The sequence below is a fragment of the Oncorhynchus mykiss genome, chromosome 28 (genome assembly GCF_057628025.1).
Source record: "Oncorhynchus mykiss isolate SJ-2025 chromosome 28, ASM5762802v1, whole genome shotgun sequence".
In the NCBI taxonomy this organism is placed as follows: domain Eukaryota; kingdom Metazoa; phylum Chordata; class Actinopteri; order Salmoniformes; family Salmonidae; genus Oncorhynchus; species Oncorhynchus mykiss.
The window spans coordinates 38,618,335-38,644,981 of NC_143049.1; the positions used below are offsets into that span (position 1 = coordinate 38,618,335).

General features: G+C 42.1%; 1 protein-coding gene across 3 annotated transcripts in view; it reads left to right on the plus strand.

The window, feature by feature from the left end:
- Positions 1-26,647, plus strand: part of LOC110509126 (myosin heavy chain, fast skeletal muscle) — a 69,226-nt gene that overhangs the window by 22,306 nt on the left and 20,273 nt on the right. Inside the window, exons 35-41 of one of the 3 annotated variants that reach the window (XM_036967110.2) lie at positions 6-209; positions 319-444; positions 588-758; positions 1,043-1,147; positions 1,235-1,330; positions 2,698-2,829; positions 3,154-3,273. The exons of 1 other annotated variant lie outside the window; for it this stretch is intronic. In XM_036967110.2, coding sequence (XP_036823005.2) covers positions 6-209; positions 319-444; positions 588-758; positions 1,043-1,147; positions 1,235-1,330; positions 2,698-2,829; positions 3,154-3,174 — 855 coding nt within the window. In that variant the 3' untranslated portion in view covers positions 3,175-3,273. Of the gene's footprint in view, positions 1-5; positions 210-318; positions 445-587; positions 759-1,042; positions 1,148-1,234; positions 1,331-2,697; positions 2,830-3,153; positions 3,274-26,357; positions 26,458-26,647 lie in introns of those variants that run through there. One more of the 3 variants, XM_021590094.3, reaches the window with a different exon arrangement.

Genomic DNA, 26,647 nt, shown 5'->3' on the forward strand with positions numbered 1-26,647 from the left:
CCCAGGATGCCCAACTGCACCTTGATGACGCCGTCCGCGCCGCAGAGGACATGAAGGAGCAGGCAGCCATGGTGGAGCGTAGGAACGGTCTGATGGTGGCTGAAATCGAGGAGCTGAGAGTTGCTCTGGAGCAGACAGAGAGAGGACGCAAAGTTGCTGAGACTGAACTGGTAGACGCCAGCGAGCGTGTTGGACTGCTGCACTCCCAGGTATGGGTCAAAAGCCATTTCTAAAGAAACTCAACCAAGGATACCGTTTCTGCCTTGTGACCTGAAAGTTGTCTTGAGAGTCACATGTTGTTTCTTACTTCTCCTCCAGAACATCAGCCTTCTGAACTCCAAGAAGAAGCTGGAGTCTGATCTGGTGCAGGTGCAGGGAGAGGTGGAAGACATTGTCCAGGAGGCCAGGAATGCAGAGGAGAAGGCCAAGAAGGCCATCACTGACGTGAGTCCTTATGTTCAATTGCATTCACTTGATTTGTATCCAAAGACCAATGCTATCTGGGATGGTTTAACAAAACAAAGATCTCAGAGGAACGTTATGATTGGTGCCAAATGGTGCATAAATTAAATAAACTACGATTCCAGGCGGCCATGATGGCTGAGGAGCTGAAGAAGGAGCAGGACACCAGTTCTCACCTGGAGAGGATGAAGAAGAACCTGGAGGTCACAGTCAAGGACCTGCAGCACCGTCTGGATGAGGCTGAGAATCTGGCCATGAAGGGAGGCAAGAAGCAGCTCCAGAAACTGGAGTCCAGGGTGAGTTAACAGCTGGGTGGATATGGGTGGATTGAAATACTGATTGCTGGAAATGTATTTAATCATACAAATACACAGGAACATTGTGTAATGACTTTCTCTCAAATACCCACACAGATAATGAAATTGTATCATTATAGATCCCTTTAATTAAAATTGTGAAAGTACATAGGAACAGACAACAATTGTGCCTCCTTGACTGGGTAGAAGAATATACCTCTGTTGTACTAAGATTTGTTACATCTGATTTTACCACCTTAAACAAACGCCTTTCGTCCATAAAGGTTTGTGAGCTCGAGACTGATGTGGAGGCTGAGCAGAGAAGAAGTGTAGATGCGGTCAAGGGAGTCCGCAAGTATGAGCGCAAAGTCAAGGAGCTCACCTACCAGGTAACAGAAAGTGCCAAACTTGACACTAACACAGAGAGGTTTGTGTATAAAACTAAGTGACATTGATTCTTTGATCTTGTCCCACAGACTGAGGAGGATAAGAAGAATGTTGTCAGACTTCAGGACCTGGTAGATAAGCTGCAGATGAAAGTCAAGGCCTACAAGAGGCAGGCTGAGGAAGCGGTGAGTCACATACTTTGTCAGCATACATTGGTAAACAATTTTCTCCCCTTGTAGACATTACAAACCTTAATATCCATACAGTTTAGTTTAGCGTTTAACTAATACCTTGCAAAGAAGAGCACTGATTGGTAGATAGGTTAAAAAAAATGCAAAGGAATAAAAAATTTCCGGGAATGCTTTTCATCGGCAAGATTGGGGAGTATTTCAGGATGAAGAAAAAACGGAATGTAGATAAGAACAAGCAAAATCCTAGAGAAAAAACAGATTCAGTCTGCTTTTCACCAGACACTGGAAGACAAATTAATATTTCAGCTCGACAATAACTTAAAACACAAGGACATATCTACACTTGAGTTTCTTACCAAGATAACAGAGAATGTTCCGGAGTGGCCTAGTAAGGAAACTAAAGGAAATGAGAAACGGTGATATCAGGTGTGGCTAAAGTTGTTCATGGCCCAAATTCACCCTGTGAATGGGAGGATTTCCATCCCACTCGCCATCCACTTCTTTCGGTGTAGGTGGACCAGGAGTGGGGGGTAATCTCCACCTTTGAATTTAGTCTGATTTCAGCCATAGTGATCGCTAAAATGGGCTACAAAAGCAAAACAAAAACGGACCTGTACAGGCCGTCAGTTGATACATTCAACTAAAAAAAACATTTTTAACAGCCTATAAGTGAAGATAAAATAGCTTACAGACAAATGCTCTCTTCAAACACATTCTTTAAACAGACACACTCATCCAGAGAAATTAGTGCCTTGCTCAAGGGAACACCGACAGACTTTCACCTAGACGTCTGGGGGGTTTCAAACCAGCAACCTTTCGATTACTGGCCCTACGCTCTTAACCGCTAGGCTATCTGTGTCTCAGTATTAACTGTGTGTAGCTAATAAGAAGGATTTTGACTTATATCTTCTTGAAAAATGATGGCGAGACATACAAATGTCTGTATGGCAATGATCAACATCCAAATGGACAGATGTTGAAGAATTATGAAAGTATTGCACAATCCAGAGATTTACCCATAAAGACACAGCTAAAGGTTTTTTATTTTTTATTACAAATGTTTTTTAAATTGTTCTTCTACTTTGATATTACAGAGTGTGTTTTGTAGATCATTGACAATAACGTAATTTACATCCATTTTAATCTGAATTTGTAACACTATAAAATGTGATGTTATCCAAGGGGGTGTGAATACTTGTTTTAGACACTGAACACCCCTGGAGGCGGTGGTTTGATCTCCCATTTCACCACTCCTTCTCTCTGCTGGATCATCTATCTCCCTATATACATTGTTATCCTAAATCTGTCAACCTCAAACTTTGAACGCTGATTTTATGCTCTCCCTCTCTTTCCGCACCCAGGAGGAACAAGCCAACGGCCACATGTCTAAGTTCAGGAAGGTTCAGCATGAGCTGGAGGAGGCTGAGGAGCGTGCTGACATCGCTGAGTCTCAAGTCAACAAGCTCAGAGCCAAGACCCGCGACACTGGAAAGGTACAGAGCTGCTACTAAACCTAAACCTGACTCATGTTCAAATATGGCCACATCAACACCACTTATGATTCGGTCCTCACAGAGGTCAATACCAAACTTTTACACTCACTAAAATGTATTTAAGATCTCTAAGAACCACATTTCAGGTAGGGTCAAAATAGATGAATTCAAACTAAGTTGGTACTTCAACATTGAAAATCAAAGCTCAGCACTGAGCCTTTAATGCTTCATCCATTACATTATCTCTAACTGTTCATATATTCATATATTTTACATGTTCATTATTAATACTCATCCATTATTTTCTTTCTGTCTTCCTTACAGGGCAAAGAAGTTGCTGAATAAACAAGACCAAAGTCTTACATCATTTTCCTGTGTTGCATAAAATATGATTTTCACGGTGAAATGTTTAACTTGGATTAAAAACGTGTCGGCTTACATACACTCTTTGTGACTGTGGACTCATTACTCAGCAAACACATGTAGGCCTACATTTACACTTTTGTGACTATGGGGGAAAAAAACAGTATTGGAATACTCGTTCAAACGACTTAGTATCTCATTTGAATAATTTAAGAAAAAAAACACAAAAGTTCAAATGAGATACTAAGTAGGTTTTTTTTTTTGCAACCGAAAGGTCAAGTGAAAATTTAAATAGTGCCAGTGATACCCAGAGCTTGTGGCTGAGCAGTACCAGAGCGATATTGGAGTGGGAGACACCATTTTCTTTTTTTATCCACTCGAATTACGCTCTGCTCCTCCTACATTCGCCCACTTATATGCATTCAAAAGCAGCCCTTCTTTAGGCTTTAAAAAGAACTGTCAATGAATGATCATATCAATGGATGGATTCAGTGAATGAAAGGCTGCAGCAACATTAGTCTGAGAAGCTGCAATAACAAATGAGGCATAAATTAGACAAAATCACGTTTAAGTCGTTCAAACTACTTAGTATCTTGTTTGAACGACTTAGTATGCCATTTTAAATTAAAAATATTTTTCTACTAAGTCGTTCAAACGAGAATTCGCAATTTAAATTGCCTTGGGAATCTGGTCTCCCGTAATCAGATTATTCATATCATAAAATTATACTTTTAAAAAAGCAATCTGGGGATTCTAACAACAAAGCGGTCACCCCAACGAAGCGATCACCTTTTTTGGTAAACAGCTGAGGGATGAGGCTGGAAAAATGTTACCACTCAAATTCATAGCTATGTGTAACAGTTTTCGTTGGTGGAAGAAGGTGAAGACCAAAGCGCAGCGTGGTGAGTGTTCATGATTATTTAATAGAACACTGAATGACAAAAACAACAAGAGAACGAAATGAAACCGAAACAGTTCTGTCTGGTGCAGACACAAAACAGAAAATAACTACCCACAAATCCCAGTGGGAAAACAGGCTGCCTAAGTATGGTTCTCAATCAGAGACAACGATCGACAGCTGCCTCTGATTGGGAACCATACCAGGCCAAACACAGAAATACCAAACCTAGAACAAAAACATAGAATGCCCACCCCAACTCACACCCTGACCAAACTAAAACAGAGTCATAAAAAAGGAACTAAGGTCAGGACGTGACAGCTATGGATGCAAGAACTAACCAGCAATAACATTAAAATTATTGTTTTTACCCTTTACACTTGGGGAAATTGGCCAATATCACGTGTCAAACTCATTCCACAGAGGGCTGAGTTTCTGCCGGTTTTCATTCCTCTCTTGTACTTGATTGATGAATTAAGGTCACTAATTAGAAAGGAAATCCCCTCACTTGGTTGTCCAGGGATTAATTGAAAGGAAAAAGCCGCAGACACTCGGCCCTCCATGGAATGAGTTTGACACCATTGGTCTGTAAGGACAGGCCCAAATTGAAATGTTTCAAAACAATATATAATAAGAGAAGCATTTGCATAACCATGGTAACAATTGAAAGGGCTTCTCTTTGGAGATTGTGGGGTTCTCAGGAAACAGACCAGATTTGTCACATTACGTGCACATTCATCTCTCGTGGACAGACTATGTCAACAGAAATGGTAATCGAGCATCTGACCAAATTACGTGAGATTACGTGAGATTTAACTGACTATAAATGGGAAAAATTACAAACGTGATGTTGATTTAGCATTAGCCAATTTGCATTTCCAATAGATTTTTCGGCAGATGTACACAATTCCAGAGAGTGGTAATTTCTGTTCCTCCTTGACCTCGAAGAAGGTTTATGAGAGGGTGATGGTGTCAACAAGGGTCATACGCAGTTCCTCAAACTCGGTTCAAATGCTGCTCCTCAAAACAGAAACACTGGGAGGGGAAAAAGAGACAAGCGTATTTAACAGACAGACTCAATATGGAGGTCAATGTCTAAGATGACATTTATGTCAGGAGTCCACGCACCAAGCACAAAAACATTAGATGAAGCTGTATATGAGCTGCGGTACTTACCGAGAAAGTATTGCAGACTGAAGATCAATAAAGAGATGATGAAATCTCCTTTGGAAAAATTGTTGCATTTGCTGTTTTGTTGATGGAAAACGTTCTCTCTGGCACTGCTACAGAATCTCCTTTTGGGATCTGGTGACACTGACACAGACCCAGACACACCTTTAAACCCCCTTTGCTCTTTTGAGACTCTTATTTTCAAGTCACTGAGATCTCTTCTTTTATCAGTGGTAGCTAAAATAATGGGAAACTGACCCGAAGCATGATGGGAAGTTAATTGCTTAATTAACTCATGAAGCACACCTGCTTCCAACATTTTTTTTTGTATCCCTTATTTACTCAAGTGTTTCCGTTATTTTGGCATTTTACCTGCATGTTCCCGTAGGAGGTGGGTATAAATCCAAATGATTCAAAGCTGTAATGGCCTGTCAAAAGTTATAACCTCGGTGGAATGAAAACAATAAATTAGGAAATGTTCTTTAATCTTTCTTTTACTTTGAAAATGTGGAGTAGGTTGTGTAGTTGGGTAGAACTTCTTTAATTTAGTCCATTTTAAAGGTAACAATATTTTAAAACTGTTCAAGGGGGTGTTTAGACTTTTACTCGGCACTGTATAACTTTTTACATCTCTACAAAGTGATCACATTTATATGCAGGACCAATACACGCGTGTTGTGTTGCCTTATGACAGTGTTACGGCCATAGAAATAAAGCGAGTAGGACAGTCTTGGAACCTCTGATCTTGGCAATTTGACTGGTGACCTCATGGGTACACATAAAATAGCTGGAATTGTAATGTATTCATAATGTGTCATTTTAGAAATGTGGTTTTGCCTCAGTCGCTCAATAAGCCCATGTCAGCTAAAAATGTATTAGATTTGTAAATTAGTCTCACGGCCAGCTACAGTATCTAAACTTGTAGTATGTCGAATCACATTAAAAGCTGCAAACATTTGCCTCCATCCTATGGCAAAAAAGTGTAGAATTTTAATTTATTTTATTTAACCTTTATTTAACTGGTCACGTCAGTTAATAAAGAACAAATTCTTATTTACAATGACGGCCCGCCTCGGCTAAATCTGTCCACCGCCCCATCACGGCTGGTTGTGATACAGCCTGGAATCAAACCAGGGTCTGTAGTGATGCCTCTAGCACTGAGATGCAGTGCATTAGATCGCTGCGCCACTCGGGAGCCCTTTAAGAAACTGCAACATTTTCTCTATTCCCCATGGCAAAATTTGGAGGGTTTCTGTAAATATGGAGACAACTGGTAAAGGATGGATGAGATTGACCTGCGTGCCTACATAGGGCTGCTAATATTAACGGGTGTGTATAGGTCCTGAGGCGAAGCTACATGTAGTCTCTGGGATGCAGAGAGTGGAAGGGCGATTTTCCGTGCCACGATGCCACTGAAAGTCTTTCACACTTTCTCAAGAATGCCATGTAACTTTGAGTCAAGACCTGCAAGATGTGTGAGAGACAAATTGCTGGCCATAATAGAGGTCTGGGAGAAGTGGGTGGAGCGTCTGCCATACCGCTACAACCCTGGGCCTGAAGTAACAGTGGATGAGCAACTGATTCATTTGAGGTACATTTTTCAATTTCATATCTGTAACGTAAGTGATGTTCACTGTAAGTGATTTTCTTCACTTCCTATAAACTCAGCCAGCAGCTCCTGAAGAGGAAGATCACCATAGTTGGCACAGTTAGAGAGAACAAGCCTGAGCTCTCCCCTGCACTCTTCGCAACAAGGGGGAGAGAGGCCTTCTCATGAAAGGTTGCCTTCATCCCCACCACCACTCTAGTTTCTTACCCCCCAAAGAGGAACAAGAATGTGGTCCTCCTGAGCACATTGCACAAAACAGCTCATATCAGTGATCATGAGGACAGGAAGCCAGTCATCATCCTGGACTACAACCACAACAAAGGAGCCATGAACAACCTGGACAAGGTGATTGGAACTTAAAGCTGCAGGAGGATGACTGTCCGCTGGCCCCTGATCATCTTTCATAGCATCAATGATGTGTCCTCATACAATGCCTTCATGATATGGGACAAGATCAACCCTATCTGGATGCCTGATAAGCGGAACTAGAGGAAGGTGTTCCTGGAGCAGCTGGGAAAGGCACTTCAAAGACGGGGGCGCCTCTCCCGCACAGCAGCCTCTGCAGCACTTGTGAAAGCTGTTCAGGAGGCTGAATCTTGTCCTGATCCACCTGAGGCTGCAGCTGGGGCAGGCAAGAGGAGGAGATGCCAATTCTGTCCCCAAAAGAAGGACTGTAAAACAAATCCTATGTGCTGCACATGTGATAAATACATCTGCAAAGTCCATGTACACACACTAGCATACTGTCCTACATGTGAGAAATACATCTACAAAGTCCAGGCACACACACTTACATACTGTCCTACATGTGAGAAATACATCTACAAAGTCCATGTACACACACTAGCATACTGTCCTACATGTGCTAATTAGAGTTGATTGATTTATGTTATTCACGTTTTTGTTTTGTATCTGTTATCTTATTTTGTTCTTATGTATTGATGTTGTTTATGCACCTTGTTGGTGGGGGCAATGGTTTAAAAAAAAATGGGAGAAGACTAGTATTTTGTAGTTGAATTCTACATTGTACAATATATAAGAATATGTCTATATGTTGCCAAAAAAGTTCAAGACTTTTCAATAAAATGCAACTACTTTCTGCACATTGATGCTACTTTCTTGCTATACAAGTGCTATCTCTCGTTAAAAAAATTGTTTAAACCTATGCAATACCTTTAGCAATACCTTTAGCAATAATAATAATAAACCTCTACTTTAGTAAATAAAACAATTATGACAGGTGTGTTGTAATAAAAACAAGGGGTGTTCACTGATTAAATGCAGTCTTTCTCCAGTTTGCTCCAACAGATCCACATATGATGCAGTCTCTATTGCATTCAACACTGCCCTTTCCCACCTGTACAAAATGAACACCTATGTGAGAATGTTATTCATTGTCTACAGCTCAGCATTCAACACCACAGTGAACTCAAAGCTCATCACTAAGCTAAGGATCCTGGGACTAAACACCTCCCTCTGCAACTGGATCCTGGACTTCCTAACGGGCCGCCCCCAGGTGGTAAGGGTAGGTAACAACACATCCGCTACACTGATCCCCTCAGGGGGTGCGTGCTCAGTCCCCTTCTGTACTCCCTTTTCAGTCATGACTGCATGGCCAGGCACGACTCCAACACCATCATTAAGTTTATCGTTGACGCAACAGTGGTAGGCCTGATCACCAACAACAATGTGACAGCCTATAGGGAGGAGGTCAGAGACCTGGCCATGTGGTGCCAGGACAACAACCTCTCCCTCAATGTGATCGAGACAAAGGTGATGATTGTGGACTACAGGAAAAGGAAGGCCGAGCACACCCCCATTATCATCAACGGGGCTGCAGTGGAGCAGTTGGAGAACTTTTGTCCACATCACCAACAAACCATCACGGTCCAAACACACTATGACAGTTGTGAAGAGGGTATGACAACGCCCATTCTCCCTCAGGAGACTGAAAATATTTGGCATGGGTCCTCAGATTCTCAAAAGGTTCTACAGCTGCACCATTGAGAGCATCTGGTTGCATCACTGCCTGGTATGGCAGCTGCTCAGCTTCCGACCACAAGGCACTACAAGAGGGTTGTGCGTACGGCCCAGTACATCACGAGGCCAAGCTTCCTGCCATCCAGGGCCTCTATACCAGGCGGTGTCAGAGGAAGGCCCTAAAAATTGGCAAAAGTCTCCGTCCACCCTAGTCATAGACTGTTCTCTCTGCTTCCGCGCGACAAGTGGTACCGGAGCGCCAACAGCTTCTACCACCAAGCCATAAGACTCCTGAAAGGGCTACCCAGACCCCTCTTTTATGCTGCTGCTACTCTCTGTTTATTATCTTTGCATGGACACTTTAACTCTACCTACATGTACATATTACCTCAATTACCTCAATTACCTTGACTAACCTGTGCCCCCGCGCATTGACTCTGTACTAGTACCCCTGTATATAGCCTCCACATTGACTCTGTACTGGTACCCCCTGTATATAGCCTCCACATTGACTCTGTACCGTAATACCCTGTATATAGCCTCCACCTTGACTCTGTACTGGTACCCCATGTATATAGCCTCCACATTGACTCTGTACCGTAATACCCTGTATATAGCCTCCACATTGACTCTGTACCGTAATACCCTGTATATAGCCTCCACATTGACTCTGTACCGGTACCCCTGTATATAGCCTCCACATTGACTCTGTACCGGTACCCCTGTATATAGCCTCCACATTGACTCTGTACCGTAATACCCTGTATATAGCCTCCACATTGACTCTGTACCGTAATACCCTGTATATAGCCTCCACATTGACTCTGTACCGGTACCCCTGTATATAGCCTCCACATTGACTCTGTACCGGTACCCCTGTATATAGCCTCCACATTGACTCTGTACCGTAATACCCTGTATATAGCCTCCAGTTTGACTCTGTACCGTAATACCCTGTATATAGCCTCCACATTTACTCTTTACCGTAACACCCTGTATAAAGCCTCCACATTGACTCTGTACCGTAATACCCTGTATATAGCCTCCACATTGACTCTGTACCGTAACACCCTGTATATAGCCTCCACATTGACTCTGTACTGGTACCACCTGTATATAGCCTCCACATTGACTCTGTACCGTAACACCCTGTATATAGCCTCCACATTGACTCTTTACCGTAATACCCTGTATAAAGCCTCCACATTGACTCTGTACCGTAATACCCTGTATATAGCCTCCACATTGACTCTGTACCGGTACCCCTGTATATAGCCTCCACATTGACTCTGTACCGGTACCCCTGTATATAGCCTCCACATTGACTCTGTACCGTAATACCCTGTATATAGCCTCCAGTTTGACTCTGTACCGTAATACCCTGTATATAGCGTCCACATTTACTCTTTACCGTAACACCCTGTATAAAGCCTCCACATTGACTCTGTACCGTAATACCCTGTATATAGCCTCCACATTGACTCTGTACCGTAACACCCTGTATATAGCCTCCACATTGACTCTGTACCGTAACACCCTGTATATAGCCTCCGCATTGACATTGTACTGGTACCACCTGTATATAGCCTCCAAATTGACTCTGTACCGTAACACCCTGTATATAGCCTCCACATTGACTCTTTACCGTAATACCCTGTATAAAGCCTCCACATTGACTCTGTACCGTAATACCCTGTATATAGCCTCCACATTGACTCTGTACCGTAATACCCTGTATATAGCCTCCACATTGACTCTGTACCGTAATACCCTGTATATAGCCTCCACATTGACTCTGTACCGTAATACCCTGTATATAGTCTCCACATTGACTCTGTACCGTAACACCCTGTATATAGTCTCCACATTGACTCTGTACCGTAACACCCTGTATATAGTCTCCACATTGACTCTGTACCGTAACACCCTGTATATAGCCTCCACATTGACTCTGTACCGGTACCCCCTGTATATAGCCTCCACATTGACTCTGTACTGGTACCCCCTGTATATAGCCTCCACATTGACTCTGTACCGTAACACCCTGTATATAGTCTCCACATTGACTCTGTACCGGTACCCCCTGTATATAGCCTCCACATTGACTCTGTACCGGTACCCCCTGTATATAGCCTCCACATTGACTCTGTACCGTAATACCCTGTATATAGCCTCCACATTGACTTTGTACCAGTACCCCCTGGATATAGCCTCCACATTGACTCTGTACCGTTATACCCTGTATATAGTCTCCACATTGACTCTGTACCGTAACACCCTGTATATAGCCTCCACATTGACTCTGTACCGTAATACCCTGTATATAGCCTCCACATTGACTCTTTACCGTAATACCCTGTATATAGCCTCCACATTGACTCTGTACCGGTACCCCTGTATATAGCCTCCATATTGACTCTGTACCGGTACCCCCTGTATATAGCCTCCACATTGACTCTGTACCGTAACACCCTGTATATAGTCTCCACATTGACTCTGTACCGTAATACCCTGTACATAGCCTCCACATTGACTCTGAACCGTAATACCCTGTATATAGCCTCCACATTGACTCTGTACCGTAACACCCTGTATATAGCCTCCACATTGACTCTGTACCGTAATACCCTGTATATAGCCTCCACATTGACTCTGTACCGTAACACCCTGTATATAGCCTCCACATTGACTCTGTACCGTAATACCCTGTATATAGCCTCCACATTGACTCTGTACCGTAACACCCTGTATATAGCCTCCACATTGACTCTGCACCGTAATACCCTGTATATAGCCTCCACATTGACTCTGTACCGTAATACCCTGTATATAGCCTCCACATTGACTCTGTACCGTAATACCCTGTATGTAGCCTCCACATTGACTCTGTACCATAATACCCTGTATATAGCCTCCACATTGACTCTGTACCGTAACACCCTGTATATAGCCTCCACATTGACTCTGTACCGTAATACCCTGTATATAGCCTCCACATTGACTCTGTACCGTAATACCCTGTATATAGCCTCCACATTGACTCTGTACCGTAATACCCTGTATATAGCCTCCACATTGACTCTTTACCGTAATACCCTGTATATAGCCTCCACATTGCTATTTTACTAATGCTGTTTAATTATTTTGGACTTTTATTTTCAATTATTTTTTACTTTTAACAAGTTTTTCTTCTTAACTTTTTCTTCTTAACTTCTTAAAGCATTGTTGGTTAAAACTTCTTAAGGGTCCGCCCCCTTAAAAGATCTGAAGCAAAGATATTGCATTTTCTTGATGCCATTTGAAAGGAAACACTTTGACCTTTTTGGAAATGTGAAATGAATGCAGTAGAATATAACACATTAGATCTGGCAAAAGATAATACAAAGAAAAAAACATTAGTTTTTCAATGTATTTTTTTTTTATCATCATCTTTGAAATGCAAGAGAAAGGACATAATGTATTATTTCAGCACAATTTAGATTTTGGGATGGCAGCAGTGTATGTGCAAAGTTTTAGACTGATCAAATGAACCATTGCATTTCTGTAAAAATATTTGTATCAAGTGTGCCTAATTAGTTTATTAATACATTTTCAAGTTCATAACTGTGCACTCTCCTCAAACAATAGACTAAAATACAGTAGAATAGAATACAGTATATATATATACACATACATACATAAGCAAAAATACAATTAAAATGTCAACATTATTAGAGTGACTAGTGATCCATTATTAAAGTGGCCAGTGATTTGAAGTCTATGTATATGGAGCGGCAGCCTCTAAGGTGCAGGGTTACCTAGTGGATTTGGGCTAACCACTTACCCTGCCTCTTCCAAACGCTTGGCTAGGATGAGTCCCCTGCTCCCCCAGACGCTTGTGTTCCAACAGCTGCGGCTGAAGGGATGGTGTGGGCTTCCCAGTTTTATTGATCTCTTATGGCCTTTACTTTTCTTGTCCTCGACTGCATCTTCTTACAATCGGTGTTGTCTTGACATTTGAAAGTCTAAAAATAAAGCTGTCTGAAAAAGAAACGTATTTGATTGGTCCGTTTAATGGCCATTTCAGGTCTTTATCCGCTGGTGCACAGCTCAAAATGGAAACAAAACAAGAAAGAAATGCTAAATGACTTTAGATATATTGTTGTGGAAGCTGGATGTATTTCTCTCAGATGGGCTGTTCGTTTTTGTTTTCTTCAATGGGCCTGTTTAACTTGGGTTTCTTGCAAAAAAATGTATTATTATCTGGCCTATATTAGGGTCCTAAAGAAATTAAATGGGCCGGTGTGGGGGCCTTGAGGAAAACTACGGTCCCATGTGTTTGAAATGCCATGGCTGGTCCCAGTCCGCCCCTTGACACACTCGTTTCTGAACATGACCATATTGGGCTTGTAAATCATTTGTTGCTATTGTAACTCTGACTGTAAATGGGATCAAATTGGAGTTTTAAGAACAGCTCAGCAGATGTGGTTTGATACCATCTCCATGACACAGGGTCATAAAACAATCCCAAACAACTTAAGGCTGCATGTATTTCTGACATCCAGTTTCGGGAACATGGCCATTGGCCAAGGAAAAGGTCACTGTCAGGGGGGTAAAAAACAACCAGATCAGTTATTTTGTGGATCCATGCCACAGCATGTGACATTTCAAATCCAGATTTAGATGTTTGCGACTTGTGGCATTTGAATGGATGAAATCATGTAAAAAAAATGCTGACATGAGCCAAGGCGTTGGGGTGTCTCAGGCAAACTCCTGTCTGTGGCGATAAAAACGACTTTGCGAGCACAGACTAGGGGCTCGATTCACAGAACATATGAGTTGTAGCGCGGTTGACAAAACAAAATGGAATGATGATATGATTGTGTCGACATGTGCAGCATTTACAGCAAACGCAGTCTCACAGATTGCGGTAACATTGCCTTTACATGTCAATCGCACTACAACACAGATCTTATGGGCTACGGATTGAAGTGAGCACTAAATCCCTTAAAATGTATAGGATCAAGAGTTATTGTTCAACCCTCCCAAGGTCCTGCCAGAATACAGCAAATATATACTGTAGAACGCCAGTTGAATATTTAAGCAATAAGGCCCGAGTGGGTGTGGTAGATGGCCAATATACCACGGCTAATGTTGGTTCTTAAGCACGACGCAACACAGAGAGCCTGGATACAGACCATAGCCGTGGTATATTGGCAATATACCACAAAACCCCTGAGCTGCCTTATTGCTATTATAAACTGTTTACCAATGTCATTAGAAATGTTTTGTCATACCCGTGGTATATGTTCTGATATACCACAGCTTTCATATTAATGTGTTATATTACTTTTATATTAATGTTATCTTCATTAATTCTTGAAGAATATAACTTATTAATGCCTCATGAGTTTAGTCATACCGAATCAGAACCCAATGAGAACCCAATCAGAACCAGACCAGAACCCAATCAGAACCAGATCAGAACCAGATCAGAACCAGATCAGAACCAGACCAGAACCCAATGAGAAGCTAATCAGAACCCGACCAGAACCCAATCAGAACCAAATCAGAACCAGATCAGAACCCAATCAGAACCAGATCAGAACCCGACCGGAACCCAATCAGAACCCGACCAGAACCCAATCAGAACCCAATCAGAACCCGACCAGAACCCAATCAGAAACCAAAATCTTGTATTTTTTTAACGCCACTGTTTGTAAACAATGTCATTGTAAACCAACACCGTATAGCTTCAAAACATCATTCAAACTATTAATCTGATCTCATGGATGATCAGTCCTTAGCGCCCATAGCTCTATCTATACATTTGAGATGAGTTACATTTCCACCAGCCCCATCCCTCAGCTCTTTACCAAATCAAAGGCGGGATCCCTACTTTACAATTTTTTTTTTTAAACTGCAGATTTCTGCTTTAATGACAGTACATCAAGGACCTCCTGTTCTGGACAGCCCAACCACATGGTGTGTAGGATTCTATTCAAAACCCCAAGCACAAACAAAGCGGGTTCAGCTAAATCAACAGATCATAATCTTTCAGTATGTTAGGTTCAGTATGTTAGTGTTGGATTGGAACAAATACAATTCAGTTCAATCGGGAAGTAAACTGTTCACACTGCTTTTGAATGAGAATCATTTCAGTTACGTTCCTGAATTGACTTGAATTGAACCCAACCTGATCTTGGATCAGGTTTGCTGTTTAGATCACAATAAATAAAATGACTTTGACATTGAGGACCTGATCCTAGATCAACACTCCTACTCCGAGACGCTTGATACATACAAGGGCCTGATATCGATACAGTGCTCAGTAGAATGTGAGAAGACCCATGGCTGTCAAGTCAGTTGATGAGGTCTGTTGTGGCCAAATACACAGTTGTCTAGTTGGGTATATCCTCTGACACTGAGTGTCAGCCCCACTATTAAAATAAGCCTGTGTGTCTATGTACGCTGATGATTCAGAATTATACATGTCAGCTACCACAGCTGGTGAAATCACTGTAACACTAAACAAACTTGTTCTAAAACTAAAAGCATTGTATTTGATACAAATCATTCCTTAAATTCTAGACCTCAGCTGAATCTGGTAATGATTGATTGGCTGTTGAGTAAGTTGAGGGGACTAAACGGTTTGGTGTCACCTTAGACTGTAGACTCCGTTCCAACTAACAACTTGCCTGTCATATATATGGCTCCCGAGACGTGTTTCAACCAACAACTTGTCTGTCATATATATGGCTCCCGAGACGTGCATCAACCAACAACTTGTCTGTCATATATATGGCTCCCGAGGCGTGCTCCAACCAACAACTTGTCTGTCATATACAGTTGAAGTCGGACATTTACACACACCTTAGACAAATACATTTAAACTAAGTTTACAATTAAACGAATTCCTGACATTTAATCCTAGTAACAGTTCTCTGTCTAAGGTCAGTCAGGATCACCACTTTATTTTAAGAATGTGAAATGTCAGAATAATAGTAGAGACAATGATTTATTTCAGCTTTTATTTCATTTCATCACATTCCCAGTGGGTCAGAAGTGTACATACACTCAATTAGTATTTGGTAGCATTGCTTTTAAATTGTTTAACTTGGGTCAAACGTTTCGGGTAGCCTTCAAGCTTCCCACAATAAGTTGGGTGAATTTTGGCCCATTCCTCCTGACAGAGCTGATGTAACTGAGTCATGTTTGTTGATATTGTTGCTTATCATCCTGCATTTCGCTGTCACTGCTGTTGAAGGAACTGGACCAAGGTGCAGCGTGGTGAGCGTACATGATCTTTAATTAAGAAAAGACGCCGAACAAAACAACACACTAAAAAAAACTGTGACGCTTAAGGCTAAGTGCCATAAAGAAAGTCAACTTCCCACAAACACAAGTGGGAAAAAGGGATGCCTAAGTATGGTTCCCAATCAGAGACAACAATAGACAGCTGTCCCTGATTGAGAACCATACCTGGCCAAAACATAGAGATAGAAAATCATAGAAACACAAAACATAGAATGCCCACCCCAACTCACGCCCTGACCAAAACCAAAATAGAGACATAAAGGTCAGGGCGTGACATTCGCCTAAAGTTGTTCATGATCTAGTTCAGTTGTGGCCGAAACTAGATCTGGTTTCAAATGTATCAAGAAATAATTGTATTTGTGTGCCTAGCAATCAACAAATTGTACATTGTTTAAAAGCACACATTACACAAGGCTGAGTCACAAATGATCGCTCCAATGAATAAGCTCCCCATGGTGAATGACATGAGAACCAGAGGTTTCTTGAATCCTGACTCTTTCAAGTCTTCAGCTCAACATTCACCAGTAGGGGGGCATCAAATGAACAAAATGTATCGAAAGATATGTTCTTTTGACTGAAATAGTCTGGAAAAAATCGGAGAACCTCTCCTCCTGGCCGTCTGTGAGTCAGTGACAGAACCTCTCCTCCTGGCTGTCTGTGAGTCAGAGACAGAACCTCTCCTCCTGGCTGTCTGTGAGTCAGAGACAGAACCTCTCCTCCTGGCTGTCTGTGAGTCAGAGACAGAACCTCTCCTCCTGGCTGTCTGTGAGTCAGTGACAGAACCTCTCCCCCTGGCTGTCTGGGAGTCAGAGACAGAACCTCTACTCCTGGCTGTCTGTGAGTCAGAGACAGAACCTCTCCTCCTCCTGGTCATCTGTGAGTCAGAGACATAACCTCTCCTCCTGGCTGTCTGTGAGTCAGAGACAGAACTAGTCAGTGTGTAGTAGGAGAATCACTGCAGTCGTCTGCATGCTGCCAGTGCTTCCCCTGGTATTTTACATTCTTGGTCTACCAGTGTGTGTGCCTGTCTGTGTGAGAGAGAATGTGCCTGCGTCGTACACTCTTTAGGGAACAGCATGACCAGTGCAGCATATTAGTTTGTGAAATTTCAGTAAATGTTACCCTCAATGCTGCCATCAAATATATTTACCAACTTGCCTTCCACTGTCCTCATTATGATAATAGATTTATTATAGGATTTAAATTAGACACGGTGGAATTATCCTGTCAGCGTTCACTTGAACCATACTCCTATAATGACAACATTAGTCTATACCAGTTTACGACCAATATAAAAGCATTTCATGTATGCAGTATTTGTTACACTTATCTACATACCAGAGGCTTCAAGACGCAATGAGCCCAGCCTGTAGATCTTTGTCAGCAGGTATTAAATCAAAATCGTCTGATCTCAGATCTCCACTATGTCTACCATGCCACATGCAGTCAGGTCCAAAATGAAAACTGTGCAAAAAAAAGTATAAAATAAGGAATACAAATCCTGAGCAAAAATATTTTAGGGAAAATTATGTTATTTTATACTGATACAATTGCTCAGGTAAAGAGATTTTGTTTAACAAGTAATACATTTTCCCCTGAAAAGATCTGGATAATTGTCACGTTCTGACCTTAGTTCCTTTGTTATGTATTTAGTTTTAGTATGGTCAGGGCGTGAGTTGGGTGGGTTGTCTATGTTAGTTTTTCTATGATTTTCTATTTCTGTGTTTGGCCTGGTATGGTTCTGAATCAGAGGCAGCTGTTAATCGTTGTCCCTGATTGAGAACCATATTTAGGTAGCCTGTTTTCTATTGTGTTTGGTGGGTGGTTATTTTCAGTCTTTTTTTTGTGTCTGCACCAGACAGAACTGTTTCGGTTGTTTCTTTGCTGTTTGTTATTCAGTGTTTAGTTTTTTCATTAAATAAGATGAACACTTACCACCCTGCACTTTGGTCCTCACCTTCTTCCCAAGACAGCCGTAACAAAACCACCCACCACCAAAGGACCAAGCAGCGTGGTAACGGGCACCAGCAGCAGCAGCGACTATATTACAACATGGGACGAAATAGAGAGGTGGTCGGTTGCCGGAGCCCGCCTGGGATTCTCTGGAACAATGTGAGGAGAGATACCGGCCAATGGAGTTGGCACGGCGATCAAGGAGGCTCGAGAGGCATCCCCAAAAATGTATTGGGGGGGGGCACACGGGGAGTGTGGAGAAGTCAGGTAGGAGACCTGTGCCAACTCCCCGTGCTAACCTTGGAGAGAGATGGACCGGGCAGGCACCGTGTTATGCCGTGAAGCGCACAGTGTCCCCGGTGCGCAGGCATAGCCCGGTGCGGTACATGGCAGCGCCTCGTATCGGCAGGGCTAGGTTGGGCATCGAGCCAGGTGCCATGAAGCCGGCTCAGCGAATCTGGTCTCCAGTGCGTCTCCTCGGGCCGGGGGACATGGCACCATCACTACGCATGGTGTCCCCGGTTCGCCAGCACAGCCCAGTGCGGGCTATTCCACCTCGCCACACTGGCCTGGCTACGGGGAGCAATCAACCAGGTAAGGTTGGGCAGGCTCGGTGCTCGAGACCTCCTGTGCACCTTCACGGTCTGGTCTATCCGGTGCCAACTCCAGGCACCAGCCCTCCGGTGGCAGCCCCCCGCATCAGGTTGTCTCTCCGTCTCCTTCCTACAGGTGCTCCTGCCTGCCCAGCACTGCCAGAGCCTTCCTCCTGCCCAGCGCTGCCAGAGCCTTCCTCCTGCCCAGCGCTGCCAGAGCCTCCCGTCTGCCCAGCGCTGCCGGAGCCTCCCGTCTGCCCAGCGCTGCCGGAGCCTCCCGTCTGCCCTGAGCTGCCGGAGTCTCCCGTCTGCCCTGAGCTGCCGGAGTCTCCCGCCTGCCCTGAGCAGCCGGAGTCTCCCGTCTGTCAGCCAGGAGCTGCCGGAGTCTCCCGTCTGTCAGCCAGGAGCTGCCGGAGTCTCCCGTCTGTCAGCCAGGAGCTGCCGGAGTCTCCCGTCTGTCAGCCAGGAGCTGCCGGAGTCTCCCGTCTGTCAGTCAGGAGCTGCCGGAGTCTCCGAGGTCGGCGGTGAGAATCGCCGCGTTAAAGAGGCCACAGAGCCGGGTAGAGAGGCGGAGAAGGACTATGGTGGAGTGGGGTCCACGTCCCGCGCCAGAGCCGCCACCGTGGACTGACACCCACCCAGACCCTCCCCTATAGGTTTAGGTTTTACGGCCGGAGTCCGCACCTTTTGGGGGTGTACTGTCACATTCTGACCTTAGTTCCTTTGTTTTGTGTTTTGTTTTAGTATGGTCAGGGTGTGAGTTGGGTGGGTTGTCTATGTTAGTTTTTCTATGATTTTCTATTTCTGTGTTTGGCCTGGTATAGTTCTCAATCAGAGGCAGCTGTTAATCGTTGTCTCTGATTGAGAACCATATTTAGGTAGCCTGGTTTCCATTGTGTTTGGTGGGTGGTTATTTTCAGTCTTTGTGTGTCTGCACCAGACAGAACTGTTTCGGTTGTTTCTTTGTTTGTTATTCAGTGTTCACTTACCACGCTGTGCTTTGGTCCTCACCTTCTTCCCAAGACAGCCGTTACAGTAATGTTATGGGTATGTTTTCAGGAGGCTGAAACCTGGCCGTAAGTGGACCTTCCAAAATCAAATCAAATTGCATTGGTTACGTCGTAAACAACAGGTGTAGGCTAACAGTGAAATGCTTACTTACGGCCCTTCGCAATAATACAGAGAATAACATTGAGAAATAATAGAAAAAGAATAACACGAGGAATAAATACAATGAATAATGATATACCACTGGATACCAGTACTGAGTTGATGTGCAGGGGTATGAGGTAATGGAGGTAGATAGGTACATATAGGTAGGGGTAAAGTGACATAAACAACAGGTGTAGACTAACAGGTACCAGTACTGAGTTGATGTACAGGGGTATGAGGTAATTGAGGTAGATATGTACATATAGGTAGGGGTAAAGTGACATAAACAACAGGTGTAGACTAACAGGTACCAGTACTGAGTTGATGTGCAGGGGTATGAGGTAATTGAGGTAGATATGCACATATAGGTAGGGGTAAAGTGGCAGATGATAAACAGTAGCAGCAGTGTATGTGATGAGTCAAAACAAAGTTAGTGCAGATAGGGTCAATGCAGAATGTCCAGGTAACTATTTAAATAACTATTGAGCAGTCTAATAGCTTGGGTGTAGAAGCTGTTCACGGACCTGTTGGTTCCAGACTTGGTACATCGGTACCGCTTCCTGTGCGGTAGCAGAGAGAACAGTATATGGTAGCTGGAGTCTTTGACCATTTTTAGAGCCTACCTCTGACACCGCCTGGTATAGAGGTAATGGATTGGCAATGAGCTCAGCCCCAGTGATATACTGGGCTTTTCGCACTACCCTCTGTAGCGCCTTACGGTCGGATGCCAAGCAGTTGTCATATCAATCGGTGATGCAGCCAGCGGTGATGCTCTCAATGGTGCTCCTGTAGAACTTTCTGAGGATCTGAAGCCCCATGTTCTGAGGGGGAAGAGGCATTGTCGTGTCGGTGTGCCTGGAAGAAAACAATACAATAACCTCAAAATCCACAAAGAAATGGTCCATTATTCTCTGGACTTGTGGTTTGAATTAAAATTCAAAATCAAAATGTTTTGGTCAAATACACATATTTAGCAGATGTTATTGCAGGAGTAGCGAAATGCTTGTGTTGCTAGCCCCAGCAGTGCAGTAGTATCTAACAATTCACAGCAATACACAAAAATCTAAAAGTAATGAAAAATATACACTACCGTTCAAAAGTTTGAGGTCACTTAGAAATGTCCTTGTTTTAGAAAGAAAAGCACAATTTTTGTCCATTAAAATAACATCAAATTGATCAGAAATACAGTCTTGACAATGTTAATGTTGTAAATTAATTTTGTAGCTGGAAACGGCTAATTTTAAATGGCATATCTACATAGACGTACAGAGGCCCATTATCAGCAACTCCTGTGTTCCAATGGCACTTTGTGTTAGCTAATCCAAGTTTATCATTTTAAAAGGATAATTGATCATTATGCAATTTTGTTAACACAGCTGAAAACTGTTGTTCTGATTAAAGAAGCAATAAAACTGGCCTTCTTTAGACTAGTGGAGTATCTGGAGCATCAGCATTTGTGGGTTCGATTACAGGCTCAAAATGGCCAGAAACAATGACCTTTCTTCTGAAACTAGTCAGTCTATTCTTGTTCTGAGAAATGAAGACTATTCCATGCGAGAAATTGCCAAGAAACTGAATATCTCGTGCTTCCTTCACAGAACAGCGCAAACGGACCCTAACCAGAATAGAAAAAGGAGTGGGAGGCTCCGGTGCACAACTGAGCAAGAGGACAAGTACATTAGTGTCTAGTTTGAGAAATAGACGCCTCACAAGTCCTCAAATGGCAGCTTCATTAAATTATACCCGCAAAACACGAGTCTCAACGAAAACAGTGAAGATGCTGGCCTTCTAGGCAGAGTTCCTTTGTCCAGTGTCTGTTCTTTTGCCCATCTTCATCTTTTATTTTTATTGGCCAGACTGAGATATGGCTTTTTCTTTGCAACTCTGCCTAGAAGGCCAGCATCCCGGAGTCACATCTTCACTGTTTTCGTTGAGACTGGTGTTTCGTGGGTACTAGTTAAGAGTGTGCAAAGCTGTCATCAAGGCAAAGGGTGGCTACTTTGAAGAATCTCCAAAATAAAAAATAAAACATATTTAGATTTGTTTAACACTTTTTTTTGGTTCCTACATGATTCCATATGTGTTATTTCATAGTTTTGATGTCTTCACTATTATTCTACAATGTAGAAAATATGAATGACTAGGTGTGTCTAAACTTTTTGACTGGTACTCATATATACACAGTTATGGAACCACTGCTCTAGAGGACTGTGATGTCACTCTTTCCTAAGGCTGGTCTGGACCAGTCCCCCTGCTACCCAAGATGTATGTACACTCAACAGCTGCAGGACAACCCTAACCCTTGAGGGGAGGGGATGGGATTACCGCTTTCATCAATGTTCTCTTTTGTTATGAACTTGTCCTGTCTTAAAAGGATCTAAATATATATATAGCTGTCCAAAAAAAAAAAAAAGCGGGTATTTGACACTGGTCTGTATTTGGCCATGTCTAGTCTGTATCCCACTGGTGCTCAAACGGCAGTAGATCTGGTTTGATACTCAATCAATTTGACAGGGGGGTAATGAAGCCAAATTATGGTGTGGTGGTTACATTTACTCCTGACACCCAGTTTGTGAACATGGCAATATTGAAGACAAGATCATTGATAGGGCTTGTAAATAATCGTGTTTTTTGCTCTTTGACCTCATGACATTGGACTGGAGTTCCAAAAACAAGGTTTAACAGATGTGTTCGATTGGGTGGTTATGGGGATGAACATCTTTTTAAAAAGACACAATAACTGACTTTTAAGATTCATTTCTTTATACTTTTAATAGCAATATATATATATTTTTTTAATTAGACATGTCATCCTTTCATAGACTTGCTGTTAAAGTAAAGCTCCGACAACCTATGCTGTGGAAGACAGAGGACTCCGGTGTAGGACAGCGCAATATTTTGACCATTTTGATCAACCCTGTCCACCACCTTGACTGACATTGGCTACTGTAATAGATTCACCACTGAGATATGTGACCTGCATGGAAAATAAGTTCTGAATGAGCTGAGCCCTGAAGCTCTGACGACTCCAAGTCTTTCAAAAGGATACCACGACTGTTATGTGGACCCCTGCCACTGCGTTGTGACATTATACATCCCAATTTAGACCTTTACCGGGGGGACATTGTAATGGATTAAATCACGTTACAAAAAAAACCGCTGTTGTATGCCAATGGCGGAGGACTGGCAGACAACTCATGCCTGTCACAATAACACTACTTTGTGAGATAGAACACCTTTAAAGAGGCACTCCAGGTATTTATTTTATACTTTTCCTGTAGAAAAACAATATCCCAAGGTAAAAATACAGTGATGCACACATGCTTAAGGGTAAAAAAATATATATATAAGTTTTGAGCAAAATACTGTTTTTTTAGACAAATGCAGACTTCAAGGAGTTGGTCTGATTTAAACATGTATTATGATGGGTGATTTACATTTGTGAAATCCATTTTCTTTATTTTCTTCCCATATCCCAACTCCCCCCTGAGAAACCCTTGTCAGTTCAGGGATAAGAACTAGCAACCTCTCTATTATTAACACTATAATCACTATAAGCTACTTGCCACTCTGTGATATCATTGATGTCATTGTGATGTTACCATCAGGGTTCTGCAACAGTTCTGGACAGCTGGCGGTTAACAATATACCATCAGGGTTCTGCAACAGTTCTGGACAGCTGGCGGTTAACAATACCATCAGGGTTCTGCAACAGTTCTGGACAGCTGCAAAGGTGGTATAGACTTTTGTTCCACAGCAGCTCTATCACAGCTGATTCGGCCAATCAGGTGTGTCAGCTCTATCACAGCTGATTCGGCTAATCAACACCTCATAGCATTGATTCGAACCAATCAGGTGTGTCAGCCCTATCACAGTTGATTCAGCTAATCAACTCCTCATAGTATTGATTCGAACCAATCAGGTGTGTCAGCCCTATCACAGCTGATTCGGCTAATTAACTCTTCATAGTCTTGATTCAAACCAATCAGGTGTGTCAGCTCTATCACAGTTGATTAAGCGAATCAACTCCTCATAGCATTGATTCGAACCAATCAGGTGTGTTAGTGAAAAGAGCCTGTGCACTCTGCCAGCAGCTCTCCAGGCCCGGGCTTGGTCCACTGCATTCATCTACAGCACACCTTAACCCTTTCCTGTCCAGCTACTGTTTTACCACTCAGATACAGTGCTCACCTCATTCTGAGAATCCTCAGCTTTGACCTTTGTGGCCGAATGTACAAGTGTGCCCTCTATCATGGAGTGTCAGGTAAGCACAGAATAACTTTGATATTGATCTAAAAATCAATCTAATGATCTGTTTTATAATTTCCACCTTTATGGTTAAGTTGAGGACTTGGTAAACTGATTCTAAGGAAAGCTTATACCCAACTGTGGATCTAAGAGAAACATGTCCCGCAGATACAATGACAAGTGGTTAAATATCATGTAAGATATCTACACACCTGCCCATTAAAATACCTTTAATGTCATGAACTCCATTTTAATAATCTGCATGGTACGAAGACTCTCTCTACCCACAAACGTGTCTAGAAAATATGTTGTGGCAGCTGTTTGGAAGAGTTGGCCGATACTCAATCACTTCAAAGGCTTTAAACAATAAGCCTTGACTGCTGAGATGAGAATAGCATAGCCTAAGAAATTAAAAGATTGTTTGCCTTGCCTACTCAACATGTGTCTCCTGTAACGCCCCCTATGATGTTTCCAACAGTGACTTTATTAATACAGGACATTGTCACGTTGTTGCTAATAAGTTGGGAGAACGTTGTGACGTCTTCATTTTGCTCGTTGGGGGATGGAATGAAACGCAGCATCTGAAATAATCAGAATGCCACATTAATTCATCTGAACCAATTGGAAATAAATAACTTTTACACAGCAATTGATTGAAGGTGTTTCACAGAAAATGTTAGATATTAAAAGCTGTAAAATTATTGTTAAAAGTTTTGATTTTGATTTCATACCAAGAACCTATGTCTTTTAACAAATACAAATCACACTAGTACATCAAATCTTAAAGATGCATCTCACATGTAATTTCCAATTTGGAGAAACAAATGAATTGTTTCAGGATTAGTGGTTATTTTTTTTGAAGGGGCTATACATGGGGTGGCAGGTAGCCTAGTGGTTAGAGCGTTGGACTAGGATCCGAAAGGTCGCAAGATCGAATCCCTGAGCTGACAAGTTTGTTCTGCCGATTAATACATGGTTTATATAGGTGCCTTAAATTAACATCTTATGAATGATCTCATAAATCATTATTAAACACATTCAAATGTGTTTATAAATGTGTGAATAACTTACTAACATGTGTGAGTAATGATGAATAAACAATTTAATAATAAATGATAAATGATTTATTACAAAGGCGTTGGTATTAAGTGCCACCCCTATTCATTTCATATCAGTTTTATTGAAGCCTGCTCAGCTGCTAAGCGATTTACTTCATTCAGAGTGCCATGAAAATTTGAGGCAGCTATATTATATCTCTCTCAGCCATATGAGTGGATAGGAGTCATGAAATAGTGTACCGGTGTTATGGGCCATCGGAATTTTAACTCTAACCTTAAGTCGTAAGAATCCGACTGGACTGTTTAAAGCGCCTGCGGCATCTTCATAATGTAGATGAATAACTACACATCGGAGTTAACAGTGCTATAAGCTATATAAAAGCCTAAATGTGTCTGTTCTAGATTTTAAATATTTATTTGATATGGTTTCACCAGGGTCATAAATCAAACTGAGCAAAAGCGTGAGGTAACGGCCAACTCTGTCAGAAGCATGAGGTGAGGAGAGGTTCAAAAAATATATATAGTTATTGGTAAGGATTAATTAATTACTGATATTCAACTAAATAAAGTCAGATTATATTTTCTATAAAGAATTATAATGGTTGTGGGGGCAACGTGGACTCACTCCATTACACTATTTGAGGAACATTTGGAATCAATTTGGAATACTATTGGAATCAATTTGATTATTAAAACATTGGCATAATTACTAGTTATGACATCTCTCATTTACGTAAAATTCTGTGAAATTTTATATTATATTATATTAAAGATAAGTATGTATTCTAACATTTATGTATTCAGAATGGTTGGTTGAATTTACATGTCAATGAGGTGTTATGCCATTGGCCAAACTTGCAGATAGCGGGAGATCACATTTTTCTCAGTCTGAGATTTACATGGAACCAGTAGGTCAAGTTCTAAACTAAATAATTGTATTTTATTTATGTAAATTACAGTGTGCACATGTTTAGTATGTACAGCAGCTCAAGGTCAGCCACAGAGCTCTACTCTAGGAGCAAGTTAGATGGACACGTCATTTGTAGACATTCCTGCAGTAGGCAACCTGATCCTCCTTAAGGTCTCAAAATAGTCTAGAACAATCCATGGTAAAAGAATAAGGAGTGTGGTGCTCCTCGAAGTGGGTGGGACTAGAGAGACACAGACACACAGAGGCCTCTCATCCAATCCATTTCCTTTACTAGAGTGGTCCATAATTAACTTTTGCTTGGTTGGCACTTCCAACCAGATATAAGGAGGCTGAGGCCCCAGCATTCATAAGTCAGATTGATACCTTCTTCCTCTGTGGTAAGACTTTCTCCACTTCCTTAGTGTGTACATACAGTCTATTTTCACTCAGCATCTAAGGCAGTAGCTAACTGCATTGTTTGAATTCAGCATTTTTTGGTCTTTTGTAAGATTTTACAATACGCAATCAAGTGGCATTGATTTAAAAGGTTTTAGTTAAATGTGTTTCACTTAAATTGTAAGGTGTAAC